Source organism: Peromyscus eremicus, chromosome 1 (genome assembly GCF_949786415.1).
Source record: "Peromyscus eremicus chromosome 1, PerEre_H2_v1, whole genome shotgun sequence".
NCBI classification, from domain to species: Eukaryota; Metazoa; Chordata; class Mammalia; order Rodentia; family Cricetidae; genus Peromyscus; species Peromyscus eremicus.
The window spans coordinates 157685945-157699377 of NC_081416.1; the positions used below are offsets into that span (position 1 = coordinate 157685945).

The 13433-nt window shown below is 49.1% G+C and overlaps 1 protein-coding gene across 1 annotated transcript in view; it reads left to right on the top strand.

Moving 5' to 3' along the window:
- The first annotated feature begins 527 nt into the window (after positions 1-527).
- The window catches only part of Wdr62 (WD repeat domain 62), a 42545-nt gene continuing 29639 nt past the window's right edge, over positions 528-13433 (top strand). Inside the window, exons 1-8 of the mRNA XM_059275107.1 lie at positions 528-777; positions 5945-6036; positions 7156-7218; positions 8319-8376; positions 8607-8777; positions 8854-8991; positions 9498-9680; positions 12737-12897. Coding sequence (XP_059131090.1) covers positions 598-777; positions 5945-6036; positions 7156-7218; positions 8319-8376; positions 8607-8777; positions 8854-8991; positions 9498-9680; positions 12737-12897 — 1046 coding nt within the window. The 5' untranslated portion in view covers positions 528-597. The remainder of the gene's footprint in view (positions 778-5944; positions 6037-7155; positions 7219-8318; positions 8377-8606; positions 8778-8853; positions 8992-9497; positions 9681-12736; positions 12898-13433) is intronic.

Consider the following 13433-nt stretch of genomic DNA (forward strand, 5'->3'; position numbering starts at 1 on the left):
GGCCTCACGTCTGCCCACGGGAGAGGGAGTGGGATGTCTCAACACGTGACGGGGAAACTGAGAGCGCATACGTACACGATGTTCCTCGTGCTACCACGACTACGTCCCTATCACGCGAAGGGAGAGCGACTACATCCGCGCAAAGCCAGCCCCTCACCACTTGCATAGGCAAGAGTAGGGCAGTGGTGTTCCCGAGCCTGCGCCAAGTCCAAGCTCTCTGGCTCCGCCCTATAGCTACATCCGGGAGACTGCTACAGCTTGAATAGCCGCCCCGGACTGTGGCAAAAGACAAGCTGAGGGCTTAGCCTCATAAAAGTTAGAAGTCCCACGTCTCTGTGAGCGAAAAAACGCTAGCCGCTCGAGATTGCGGCAAGGCTCACAAGCACTGAAATAGACTGGCCGTGGCTCCACCCCCAGCTCCGCCTCTTAGCTACCATTGGTCAATGAGCCCGCCTGGCAGCCCCGCGATTGGCCAGACGGGCTGGCGGCTGCGTCCAATGGGCGGCGGCGCCGGCTTTCCCGCGGCCTTTCGCTATTCGAGTGGGTGCTGGCGACAGACGGCTGTTAAGAGCGTAACGGACGCTGGTCTTTGACAGGATGATGGCGGCCTTAGCGGCCGGAGGCTACGCACGGAGTGAGACGGTGGAGAAGCTGCCCTCTGTTATGGCGGGAGTTCCGGCGCGGAGAAACCAGTCCTCCCCGCCCCCTGCCCCACCGCTCTGCCTCCGGCGGCGGACGCGACTCGCGGCGGCCCCTGAGGACACAGTGCAGAACCGGGTGAGAGTCCGCTCGCCCTGTTTACCCTGCTCCGGGCTTCTCTGGGCCCCCTTGTCCCGCCTGAGGGCCTCGGCCCCTCCCATCACCCTTTACGGGTTGCTGCAGGCTGCCTTCCCTGGCCTGCCTGGTCCGGAAGGCCCGCCCCCTGAGCCAAGGCTCCTCCCACTTTCCTGCCGACTTCAGCGTTGGTTGCCGCCCATCTTTCTGGCTCCATCCAGTGTTGGCACATTGCGTTATTTTAGTTCCAACTTTTGGGAAATTATTTGCGTTTACAAATCTTCCCTAATCTCACTTTCCCGTTCTGTAACCTAAGACACTTATCTATTCCATTCCAATGTTTTCTTGTTTTTCTTTCTTTTTTTATGGAATAGGGCTGGGTGGGCCTTGCCCACCAGGTCTCTGTTATGTAGCTCTGGCTATCCACAGCAGCGACAAGAGAGTGCCAAACCCAGGTATGAGGAAGAGGGCGGCTGTGACTCTTGACCTGCTTCCATGGCGCCCCATATTTTGTTGACATCATTCCCCTGGGTCTTTAAGTCTCTACTTGCTTCCCTTACTTGCTTAACATTTCTGATCTACCTTTTTTCTCAGCTCCTGATTTTTTTTCCTTTTCTTTCACTAGAAGGGATTCTTACTCTGTATTTACAGCTCATAATTATGGAGAATGAGAGTAATGATCTGTAAAATCTCAGTAGTGCTGCCTGGGGAGGAGGGTGTACAGAACAGTTACAAAAAAATTTTTTTTTGATTTTTCAAGACAGGGTTTCTCTGTGTAACAGTCCTAGGTGTCCTAGAACTCCCTTTGTAGACCAGGCTGGCCTCTGCCTCCCAAGTGCTGGGATTAAAGGTGTGTGCCACCTACACCTGGCCAGTTCCACAAATGTTGAGACACAGAAATGACTTTAGGTAGAAGGAATGCTATTAGCAAAACATTTTTTAAATGATTTTTATTTATTTTACATGCACTGGTGTTTTGCTTGCATGTATATATCTGTGGTGAGGGTTCCAGACCCCTTGGAACTAGAGTTACAGACAGTTGTGAGCTGCTGTGTGGGTGCTGGGAATTGAACCTGGGTCCTCTGCAAGAGAAGCCAATGCTCTTATCCTGGGAGCCATCTTTCCAGCCCCTGCCAGACATTTTTTTATATTACACCTTTTTATTGGGGGAGATGGATCTTGTACCTTGGTGCAAGTGTAAATGTCTGAGGTCAACTTTTGAGATTAGACTCTCCTTGTGTGGGTTTTGGGGATTTGAACTCAAATTGTCAGCTTTGGTCCCAAGAACATTTTTTACCTGCTGAGTCATTTACTTCTCTAGAGGTGGGACCTGGGAGAATGGAGCCAATAAATGAGTCAGACTAAAGTCTCGTGCAATAGCCAGCTTTATTCAGAACATAAGACAGTTTGTACTCTAAGGGTTAAGAGGAGTCACCTGAGTAAAGTGTACAATCACAAGGACAGGCTGCACATGGCAAAAATATGTTTCTCCGTAGAGGCACATGAACAAATAATAGCCAGTTGTAATGAATAATCTGAAGTAAATGCACTCCTGTCTGCTACACCTGGGATGCTACACCTTGGATGATGCACAAAAGCATCATCCAAGAACAGTTCCATGTTTTTGAAGAAATTGATGTCATAAGACTCTTGTCTTGGTTTCTTGGAATTTTCTCACAAACACTCAGAATTCCCCCACATGACACTATTCTTGGTTCATGTTCTGACACTGAGACACCTCTCTGACCCCAAAGCAATAGTTTTTTGTTTCTTTTTTTAAAGGTTTGTTTATTCTTATTTGTGTGTGTGTGGGGGGGTTCTACCTACATTTATGTATGTGCACCATGTGGGCGCTGGATCATCTGGAACTGGAGTTACAGATGGTTGTGGGTCCTTTGGGAGAGCAACAAGTGCACTCCTAACTGCTAAGCCAGCTTTCCCCTCCACCAGCAGCACTAAGAGTGGCTCTCAAGGCCGGGCGGTGGTGGCACGCCTTACACGCCTTTAATCCCAGCACTCGGGAGGCAGAGCCAGGCGGATCTCTGTGAGTTCGAGGTCAGCCTGGACTACAGAGTGAGTTCCAGGACAGGCGCAAAGCTACACAGAGAAACCTGTCTCAGAAAAAAAAGAAAGAAAGAAAGAAAGAAAGAAAGAAAGAAAGAAAGAAAGAAAGAAAGAAACAGACAGACAGACAGACAGACAGACAAACAAAAAGAGTGGTTCTCCAGTCATTGCCTGGGCACATAAATCTTTTTATAAAATGGAGATGACAGCCATACTATGGGATTGAAAGGAGATGAAACTGTGATTGTGCCCTCGCGCGCGCGCACGCACACACACACACACACACACACACACACACACACACAGTGTCCAGATAAAGGGTCGATCTATGGCAGCTCCTGATGCTGAGGACTCTGGTGAGTGTTTGATGCCTTAGAGAACGTGTCCCCTCCACCCAGACTGCTGGATTCTAGGCAAGTGGCCCTTGCCCACAAGGTCTTTCTGTTACATAGCTCTGGCTATCCTGGAACTTATTACGTAGACCAGGCTGGCCTCGAGTGCACAGAGATCCACTTGCCTCTATCCCTCAAGTGCTAGGATTCAAGGCATGAGCCACTATGCCCAGCCCTTGCTCACCATAATGACTGTACCTTCTTTTTTTTTGTTTTTGGTTTTGGTTTTTCAAGATAAGATTTTTCTGTATAGCTCTGGCTGTCCTGGAACTCACTCTGTAGACCAGGCTGACCTCAAACTCAGAGATCTACCTGTTTCTGCCTCCTGAGGACTGGGATTAAAGGTGTGCACCATTACCACCTGTCTGGCTGTACCTTCCTTCTATGTCCTCCCTGTCACTGAGGTCCAGCCGTACTGGCTTGCTTTCTGTTTTCCTGAAGTTGCAAGTTCTAGTCTGTCCTTGGACTTTGCATTTGATGTTTGTGTGCCTGGGTGTTTGGCTGTAGTCTCTCTCTGGCTCCTTCCCATTCTTCAAGTCTCAGCCTGAATATTCCTGTCCAGAGCGGGGTTCTGGAATCCCAGTCTAGAGACACCCACTTTAACTCTCCCTCAGGGCCCTTTCATGCTCCTGAAAGTGCCTTGTGTGTTCTTAAGCTGCATGGAGGAGAATGGCAGAAGCACATACAGAAAGGGGCACAGTAAAGTGGTCTGACCCAGCCTCTGGACTGACGCCTGAGCTTCAATGCTCTGTTTCTTTAGCAGGTTAGGAGCTTTGCCATGCCTCAGTCCCGGCTGTAAAACAAGAATGATGATGTAGACTCTCTCACACCACACTAGCTTTTATGACTTAATTTGTTTTGTCTGTGATACAGGGACTTCTTATATAGCCCAGACTGGCCTCAAACTTATTCTCCTCCTGCTTTCCAAGTACTGGGATCACAGATGTGTGCCACCTTACCCAGCCTCCTCGAAGGGTACCTGTGAAATTCTGTGGGCACACATATCTTAACCCTCAGAACACCTGGTAGGCACGTTGCAGGTACTCTACTAAATACTCTTGTTATTGTGTTTGGGGTGGTGTTATTTATTTTTTTCTCATTTGACAGCACATCCCAGAGATCATCTGGCTTACAAAAGCTGTACTCTAAAAATGTCCAGTTACACTAAAGCCCTATAAAACTAATGAGCGTGTAAGACCCTTGAGTGCCGTTGCTTGACTGACTGTGCCAGAATCCTGGCAGCGGCTCCTCTTCATGGGTGGCTGCTCTGGGGCTCTGTTTGCTCCAGATGACAGTAGTGATTGTATCATAAGGTTGTCATGTGTGTTGAGGAGCTCTGCTTAGAGGTGTGAGAACAGTGCCTGACTGTGGTAAGGACTCAGTAAGCGTTAGAGGTGTGAGAACAGTGCCTGACTGTGGTAAGGACTCAGTAAGCGTTAGAGGTGTGAGAACAGTGCCTGATTGTGATAAGGACTCAGTAAGTGTGTGCCCACACACTCCTGTGTTTGTGATAAGGACTCAGTAAGTGTGTGCCCGCACACTCCTGTGATTGTGATAAGGACTCAGTAAGTGTGTGCCCGCACACTCCTGTGTTTGCCAGTGGCTGGGCTTGAGAGTGGGTCACTCCACTGTAGTTAGAAACTAGTGTGTTTAAAATATGAAAGTACCACAGTTCTTAGTCTGTAGTTTCTTATTTATTTATTTATTTATTTATTTATTTATTTATTTTAAAGATTTATTTATTACATATACAGCATATATGCCTGCATGCCAGAAGAGGGCACCAGATCTCATTACAGATGGTTGTGAGCCACCATGTGGTTGCTGGGAATTGAACTCAGGACCTTTGGAAGAGCAGTCAGTGCTCTTAACCTCTGAGCCATCTCTCCAGCCCTAGTTTCTTATTTATTGTTTTAGCAACCATGATGGAATTCTGGCACATGTAATTTTTGAGATTAAAAAAAGTTCTTTTTCCTGGGCATGGTAGCATGTTCCTTTAAATCTCAGCACCCAGGAGGCAGAGGCAGGTGGCTCTGTGAGCTTCAGGCCAGCCTGGTCTCCAGAGTGATTTCCTGGCCAGCCAGGGCTACACAAATAGACCCTGTCTCAAAAAAATAAAATAATCTTATTTTCAGTGCTGGGCTCAAACCCAGTGCCTTATATTTGCTAGGCAAGCGTTCTGTTATTGAGCTCGATCTTCAACCTGTTGAAATGATGTTTTTAGTGTGACTTATTTCTCTACTTGTGGAAAACTCTAGACTGAATTTGATGAGGGGACACTATCTGCTTTTGCTCAGTGCTGTGTCCACCCTGTGTGGCCTGAAGTGCTGGCATCGGAACAGAGCACCTTGGTTGGCACTGCACCAGTGCCTCTCGCCAGCTGCAGGAGCTTGTGGCTTGTCTGTAAACAAGGGTGCTTGTGATCTTCTTCCTTACGGATTGTCAGGCCTTAAGTCTTTCATCCATGATCATTCTTGACATTTATCAGAGGTCACTTTGTCACCGGGCAGTCTCCCTCCCTACAGGCCTGGTTCCTTCCTTGCTAGCTCTTGTTTCTCTTGCAGCAGACAAGGGAATGCTGCCAGTTGCTGGTAACCAGCATGACTTCAGACGCTCAGGAGCGTGTGTGGAGTGCCCCTTAGACTCCTGACTGAGGCAGCTGTGCCATGTGGGGCCACTAGAGCATGTTTTTCTGACAGCCCTTTTATTTGCAGGTGACACTTGAAAAGGTGCTTGGCATCACAGCCCAGAACAGCAGTGGGCTAACCTGTGACCCTGGCACGGGTCATGTAGCCTACCTGGCAGGGTAAGCACATGGGTGGGCTTCAGCATCTGGTCGCTGGTTAGGAATTTGGAATTGAAATCATTGCATCTTTCTGGGCCTTGATTTCCCATCTGTAGAATATAGATAATGCTTCTCCCTCTGAGGGCTATGGCAAGGTCTCCATCCTCTTCACAAGCCCATCAGTGTCTAGAACAGCACCTGGCAAGTCAGTGCTTGGAAAGCCTTTTAATCATGACTACAGATGTGAAGGTGGTAGCAATTATAGGAAACTCCAGTGGATGAGACCCAAATTCATGTCCAGCTCTTCTACATATGCCCTACTTAGAACCTCTGCTTCTACCCAGTAACACTCCACTCCATTTGGGTAGCTGAGAGAACTGAAGGAGATTGGATTTTGTCCAGAAATACTGATCTAGCTTGGCCCTGCTTAGGCAGTGAAAGAGCCTTCTCTCCCACCCCCGAGCAAGATAGGGCTGAGTAGACTCATAGTAACAAGCACTATCTATTAATGAGACCTTGGGAAACAGTCCAGGATGGAGGACAGGCCGGGCTCTTAAATCCAGCTGGGGTACATTCACATCCGCACTCCATTTCTGACCTTCTGGTTGACCGTGCAAAGGACTTGCCCTCTTTGGGCTTCATTCCTCTATATCAGATCTAAAGAACCCTTGGCCTAACCAGGCAACTGTGAAGATTTAAGGCTATTATAGCCATAAGCCTAGGGCCTGCCAGAATAGTCCCCACAAAGGAAGTGCTTGTTTCTGTTTAAGACTATATTAGTAATGACAGGTGCCCAAGATTTCTCAGCATTACTGTCTGGAGGAAGGGGGAACCTGAAAGAGGATCTTCTGCCTAGAGGAGCCTTATAAAAGCTGGAGAGGTAATCAGGGGTAGAGTGCTTGCCTAGCATATTTAAGACCCTGGGTTCCATCCTCAGCACCACAAAAAGCAAAAGCTCCTTGGCACAGGAGCCTGAGGCAGGAGGAGTTCAAAGTCAGCCTAGGCTGCATAATGAGACAAGGAAACAGAAAGAAAAGGAGCCATGTTAATACACGGGCTTTTCCTTGGCGAGGGAATCATCCCTGGACCCAGTGCTTCTCCCAACCCCCCAGTTGAGACATGTTTTCCTCTTTTCCCCAGCTGTGTGGTGGTGATCTTGAACCCCAAAGAGAACAAGCAGCAGCATATCTTTAACACTACCAGGTAGGCTGGGTCTGGGCGTGGGGTGGGGTTGGGGGACCAGGGTGCTGTCCCAAATCCTCCCCCACAGAGCCTGGAGATAGTCATGGGTGGTGACTCATTTACTCCGCAATGTTCACAGGACCTGCTTTGTACTAGGTACTATTCCAGGTATTGGCAACCTAGCAATGAGCAGAGACAAGAATCTACCCTCTAGAGCTGAAATAAGGAGGAACTAACGTTATACAATCTGGACATGGCCTTGCTTCTAAACGGCATGCCAGCTAGTCTGGCCTTCAGTCCCTGTTCAGGCTAGTTCAGAGTAAACAAGACAGGAGCTGGAAAGACAGCTCCGTCTGTGAAATGCTTGACATGTAAGCATGAGGACCCAAATCCAGTCCCCAGGACCCACAGGAAAAGTTAGGTGTAGCACTTGGGAGGCAGAGGCAGGCAGATCTCTAAGTTCGAGGCCAGCCTGGTCTACAGAGCAAGTTCCAGAACAGCCAGGGCTACACAGAGAAACCCTGTCTCAAACCCCCCCCCCCAAAAAAAAAGTTAGGTGTGGTGACATGTGCTTATATTTCCAGTGTTGGGAAGGTAGAGATGGGGATCCCTGTGGGCTCACTGGGCAGCTAGTCTAGCCTAACTGGTGAGCCCTGCGTCCCATCAAGAAATCCTGTCTCAAGAAAATAAGGTAGAGAGCTCCTGAGGAGCCACTCCCCCGAAAGTTGACCTCTGGCCTCCCCATGCATATGTGTGCACATGGAGTATCAGAAGCATTTCAGGTGTCAGGGTTTCTAGGCATTCAATAGGCTGTACTGGGTCCTGCGTCTGAGTTTCAGGGGCGTGTTCAGGTGGGGAGGGCCTTGGGAAGCTCACTGGGGAGGAAAGCGGGCTCTCCATCCTGGCTCTGCAGTGTTCGGTGCTGAGGGAGGAAGAGCCCTTTGCTTCTGTTCTGCTTCCCTGAGTGCCATGCTGAGCACACAAGCTACGCTGGCTATGTAGGAGCTGCTGGCGCTCAGTCCTCCAAGCCTTTCCCCAGCCTTGGGGACCAGGAGTGGGCAGAATGCTGAGAGCAGAGTCACCCTTGGTGGAACCAGTGATGACTCTTTCCTTGTCCCTAGGAAGTCCCTGAGTGCTCTGGCCTTCTCCCCAGATGGGAAGTACATAGTGACAGGAGAGGTGAGTCTTGCCTGAGCAGGTGGGAAAGGTCTTAGAGCTGTCTCTTCTGCTTCCAGCAGGCCTGGGAACCCCTTATTGGCTCCTGGTTTCAGAAAAGGCCTGTGGCAAATACAGGAGGTGGCTTTTGGGAACAAGTTGTAGCAATGTCAACTTCATCTTAAACAGTCCCTTCAACCCTGCCTGGCACACTGTCAGCAGTAACAATACCTTACCCTCCCACCCTACCCCAGAACGGGCACAGGCCAGCGGTACGCATCTGGGATGTGGAGGAAAAAACTCAGGTGGCAGAGATGCTGGGCCACAAGTATGGTGTGGCCTGTGTGGCCTTCTCACCCAATATGAAGCACATCGTGTCCATGGGCTACCAACATGACATGGTCCTCAATGTCTGGGACTGGAAGGTGAGAACCCAGTGGTCCCGTGGGCATGTGGGCAGGCAGGAAGTCGCCAGCACCTTAGTGTGCACCGCTCTTTCAGAAAGACGTTGTGGTGGCCTCCAACAAGGTGTCGTGTAGAGTCATCGCCCTCTCCTTCTCTGAGGACAGCAGCTATTTCGTCACCGTTGGGAATCGGCATGTGCGGTTCTGGTTCTTAGAAGTCTCCACGGAAGCAAAGGTGAGCTTTTGTCCCCATGCAGTCAGGTCGTGGAGAGTCACTCACAGCAGCAGCGACAGCGTAGGCTCCTGTGTCTACCTCGGACTTGGAAGTAGTGGTCTCACAGCTCATCAAGCTTCTCAGGCGTCCAGGTGCTGACTAGTAAGCCCTGCTGGACTGTGCCCCAGGCCAGGGCTCACCACTGGACCACTGCCTCCTGGCCTCGCTGCCCAAGTGTGGGTTCTGCTCTTCTCCTCCACATGGAGGACTTCTTAAAAGTCCTCCTGTCAGCCAGGCGGTGATGGTGCACGCCTTTAATCCCAGCACTCGGGAGGCAGAGGCAGGTAGATCTCTGAGTTTGAGGCCAGCCTGGTCTACAGAGCGAGATCCAGGACAGCCAGGGCTACACAGAGAAAAACAAAACAAACAAAAAAGGCCTCCTGTCCGCTGTGTCAGTAAGGGCCCACTGAGCACAGCTGAGCACTAGGCAAGGGGGTAGTCTCTAACCTGTCCTCCTGTGCTTCCAGGTGACTGGCACAGTGCCCCTGGTGGGGCGCTCAGGCATCCTGGGTGAGCTGCACAACAACATCTTCTGTGGTGTGGCCTGCGGCCGGGGCCGGATGGCGGGCAATACCTTCTGCGTGTCCTACTCTGGCCTCCTCTGCCAGTTCAATGAGAAGAGGATGCTGGACAAGTGGATCAACCTGAAGGTACCCACCTCTCTCTGCCAGCAGTCAGCTGGGGAGCTACTCTGTCCTTAGTGTATCCAGGGGTACTCCACTGTGCACTGCACCTGCTGGTTCTTTCGGGAGGGACTGAGGTGTTTTGTGTTTTGTCATAGACAGGGTCTCCCCTTCCTTGTGAAGCTGAGTCTGTCCTCAGACTCATGATCCTCTTGGCTCCGCCTCCTGAGGGCTGGCATAGCAGGTGTGCACCCCCCTGCCTGGCATCAAGGTAGTGACTGACTACACAGGTTCCATGTGAGCCAGGAGGTGGGGACGCACACCTTTAATCTCAGCACTCGGGAGGCAGAGGCAGATAGATCTCTGCTAATTCAGGGGAGCCTGGTCTACAGAGTGAGTTCCAGAACAGCCAGGGCTACACGGAGAAACCTTGTCTCGAAAAACAAAAAAACAAACAAAAATTAAATGGAAATACCTTCCTCAAAGTTGACAAGAAAGTCACATGAGATAATATGCAGGAGACTTTTTTTTTTTTTTTTTTTTTTTTTTGTCGGAGCTGAGGACCGAACCCAGGGCCTTGCGCTTGCTAGGCAAGTGCTCTACCACTGAGCTAAATCCCCAACCCGACTTTTTTTTAAATATCATGAGCCTACTATTTTTCCTGTCAAAAAAGGAAAGACTCTGCATTGGGTGGTGGTGGCCTTTAATCCCAGCACTTGGGAGTCAGAGCCAGGCAGATCTCTGTGAGTTCGAGACCAGCCTGGTCTACAGAGCGAGATCCAGGACAGGCACCAAAACTACACAGAGAAACCCTGTCTCGAAAAACCAAAAAGGAAAAAAAAAGAAAGAAAGAAAAGAAAAGACCCTGCAAAATAAAATTTTAGACTAAAGGTCAATGTTTTAATAAGTTGCAGTTTTGTTTTGTTTTGTTTTGTTTTTTTGTCCTAGTGCCTGAGTTTGAGTCCACAAGATCACCCTGCTCCAAGCTCAGTTACCCATTGGCAGTGGGTGAGAGAAATGAGCTTTTTGCTCCTTTTCCCAGCTGGCCTCTGTGACTGCCCCCAGAACTTGCCTTCAGGACTTACAGCATTTTGTCTGTTTTCTAGGAACTTAAGTGTCGCTTAAAAAAAAAGATTATTTTATTTTTACTTGTGTGTATGTGTGTTTGTGTAAGTGAGTGCAGGTGCCCAAAGAAGCCAGAAGAGGGCGTCATGTTCCCTGGAGCTCAAGTTACAGACTGCTATGAACTGACCAATGTTGGTGCTGGGACCCAAACTCTAGTCTTATGTCACCACTCTAGAGGCGGTGGGCCTGGGAGAATGGAGCTGATGAATGAGGCGGGCTAAAGCCTCATGCAGTAGCCAGCTTTGTTCAGAGTTTATACTCTGAGGGTTAAGCAGGATCACCTGAGCAAAGTGTACAATCACAAGGGCAAACCTCAAGTGGCAGAAACATGTTTTTCCAGAGCCATATAAGCTAGTAACAATAGCCAGTTTTTCCAGAGCCATGTAAGCTAGTAACAATAGCCAGTTGTAATGAATAATCTGAAGTAAACTCACTCCTGTCTGCTACACCTGGGAGAGGCACAAAAGCATCATCCAAGAACAATTCCATGTTTTTGTTTGTTTGGTTCTGGATTTTGTTTTTTTGAGACAGGGTTTCTCTGTGTAGCCAGCCCTGGCTGTCCTGGAACTTGCTCTGTAGACAAGCCTGGCACAGAGATCCACTTGCCTCTGCATCTCAAGTGCTAGGATTAAAGGCGTGAGCTACCGCCTCTTGGCTTAAATCCATGTTTTTGAAGAAACAGATCACAAGACTCTTGTCTTGGTTTCTTGGAGTTTTCTCTCAAGTGCTCAGAAGTCTCCACACACAGCTCCATTCTTGGACTGTGTTCCAACAGTCCTCTAGAAGAGCACTCTAAAAGATCACTCCTAGCCACTGAGCCGTCTCTCTAGCCCCCAACATCATTTAAAACAAAATATGCATTTATTTTTAATTGTTACAGTGTTACAATGGTGAGTGTGAGCGTAGGATGTCTGTGTGTGTGTCTGTGACTGCACACAGAAGCACAGGTGCTCGTGGAGTCCAGAAGATGGTATAGGACCCAGTGGCCCTGGAATTGCAGGGGTGGTGAGCTGCCTGATGTGAGCACTGGGAGGCTCCCGGTCCTCTTCTAGAGCAGGAAGCTCTTGTAACTGATGAGCCATCTCTTCAGCCATGAACATCTTTTTTTAATTTCTTTTAATCTTTCTAGAACTTAAGCAACTTTAAAGCGAGTTAAAAGCTATTTTGTTTGTTTTTATTTAGACAAGGTCTCATTATGTAGACCAGGCTGGCCTCAAACTTGTGATCCTTTGGCTTCAGTTTTTGTAGTTATACACCACCACTACTGGTGCAAGGAAACACTTGTGCTTTGTAAAGTGTGGTGTTGCACTTGGTCCTCGAACCTGGAAGGCTGAGGCCAGAGGATTGCCAAAAATTACAGTTTAGCCCCATAGTAAGACCCCGTCTCAAAAAAAAAAAAAATAGAGAGAGAGAGAGAGAGAGAGAGCGCGCGTGTGCTTTGAGAGAGCACCGAATGACACCAAATGACTCATAAATTAAATTAAGCCCTATAGAAAACTGGAGTCTGTCTAGAGTTCTGGTCTAAACTTCAGCCCAATTACTGTCAGTGACGTGCCCAAGTCACTACTCTTCGGATTTATGTATTTTTATTTTATGTGTATGAGCGTTCTGCCTGCACGTATGCATGTGCACCACCTGTGAGCCTGCTGCCTGTGGAGGTGAGGCGAGGGCATTGGATCCCCTGGAACTGGAGTTATGGATAGTTGTGAGGCACCACATGGGTGTGAGTTGACCTTGGGTCCTCTTCAAGAACAAGTGCTCTTAACTGCTGAGCCATCTCTCCATCCCTGACAAATTTTTTACATACAGTTAAGTTCCTCTGTGAATAGCAGTGACAGTTCTGCCCCAAGTCATGCCTCTTGTCTGCATGTTGACACATCTTCAGTGGTGACTGTTGCTATATTCTGATTTCAAAATACTATAAAACACCAAATCCACTTGAGTATGTGTCCCCTCAGGTCTCCTTGTCTTCCTGCCTGTGTGTCAGTGAGGAACTGATCTTCTGTGGATGCACAGATGGGATAGTCCGCATCTTCCAGGCCCATAGCCTGCAGTACCTCGCCAACCTGCCCAAGCCACACTACCTGGGAGTAGACGTGGCACAGGGCCTGGACTCCAGGTACTGTCCTGCACTGGGTCGGGGGAGGGTGTTGGGAGTCTATTCACTGGCATCTATCCACCTGAGTGTCCACACTGTAAATACCAATGATCACTCTTAGCTCTGAGCAGTAATGGCAGTGAATAAGGCGTAAAAGTCCTGTTCCAGAGGTATTTACAAAGCAGCTACTCAGTGGCAGCCCAAGGCGGAAAGTAGGAATTCGAGCCAGCAAAATCTCTGTGGCATCCAGGTGTCGTGGCACATGCCTTTAATCCCAGCCCTGGGGAGGCAGAGGCAGGTGGATCTCTGAATTTGAGGCCAGCCTGGTCTACAGAGTGAGATCCAAAACAGCCAGGGCCCCACAGAAAAACCCTGTCTCCAAAAAAAAAAAAAAAAAAAGGAGAAACGGAGAAGGAGAAGAAGAAAAGCAAACAAAAAGGAAATCACTACCAAGAAAATTTCTGTGCCAAGAAACCTTGGCACAGGGAGGGAGCTCCATGAAGAATACCCAGATGAGAGTATGCTGAAAGGAAGCAGTGACTTAGAAGCATGCTGGG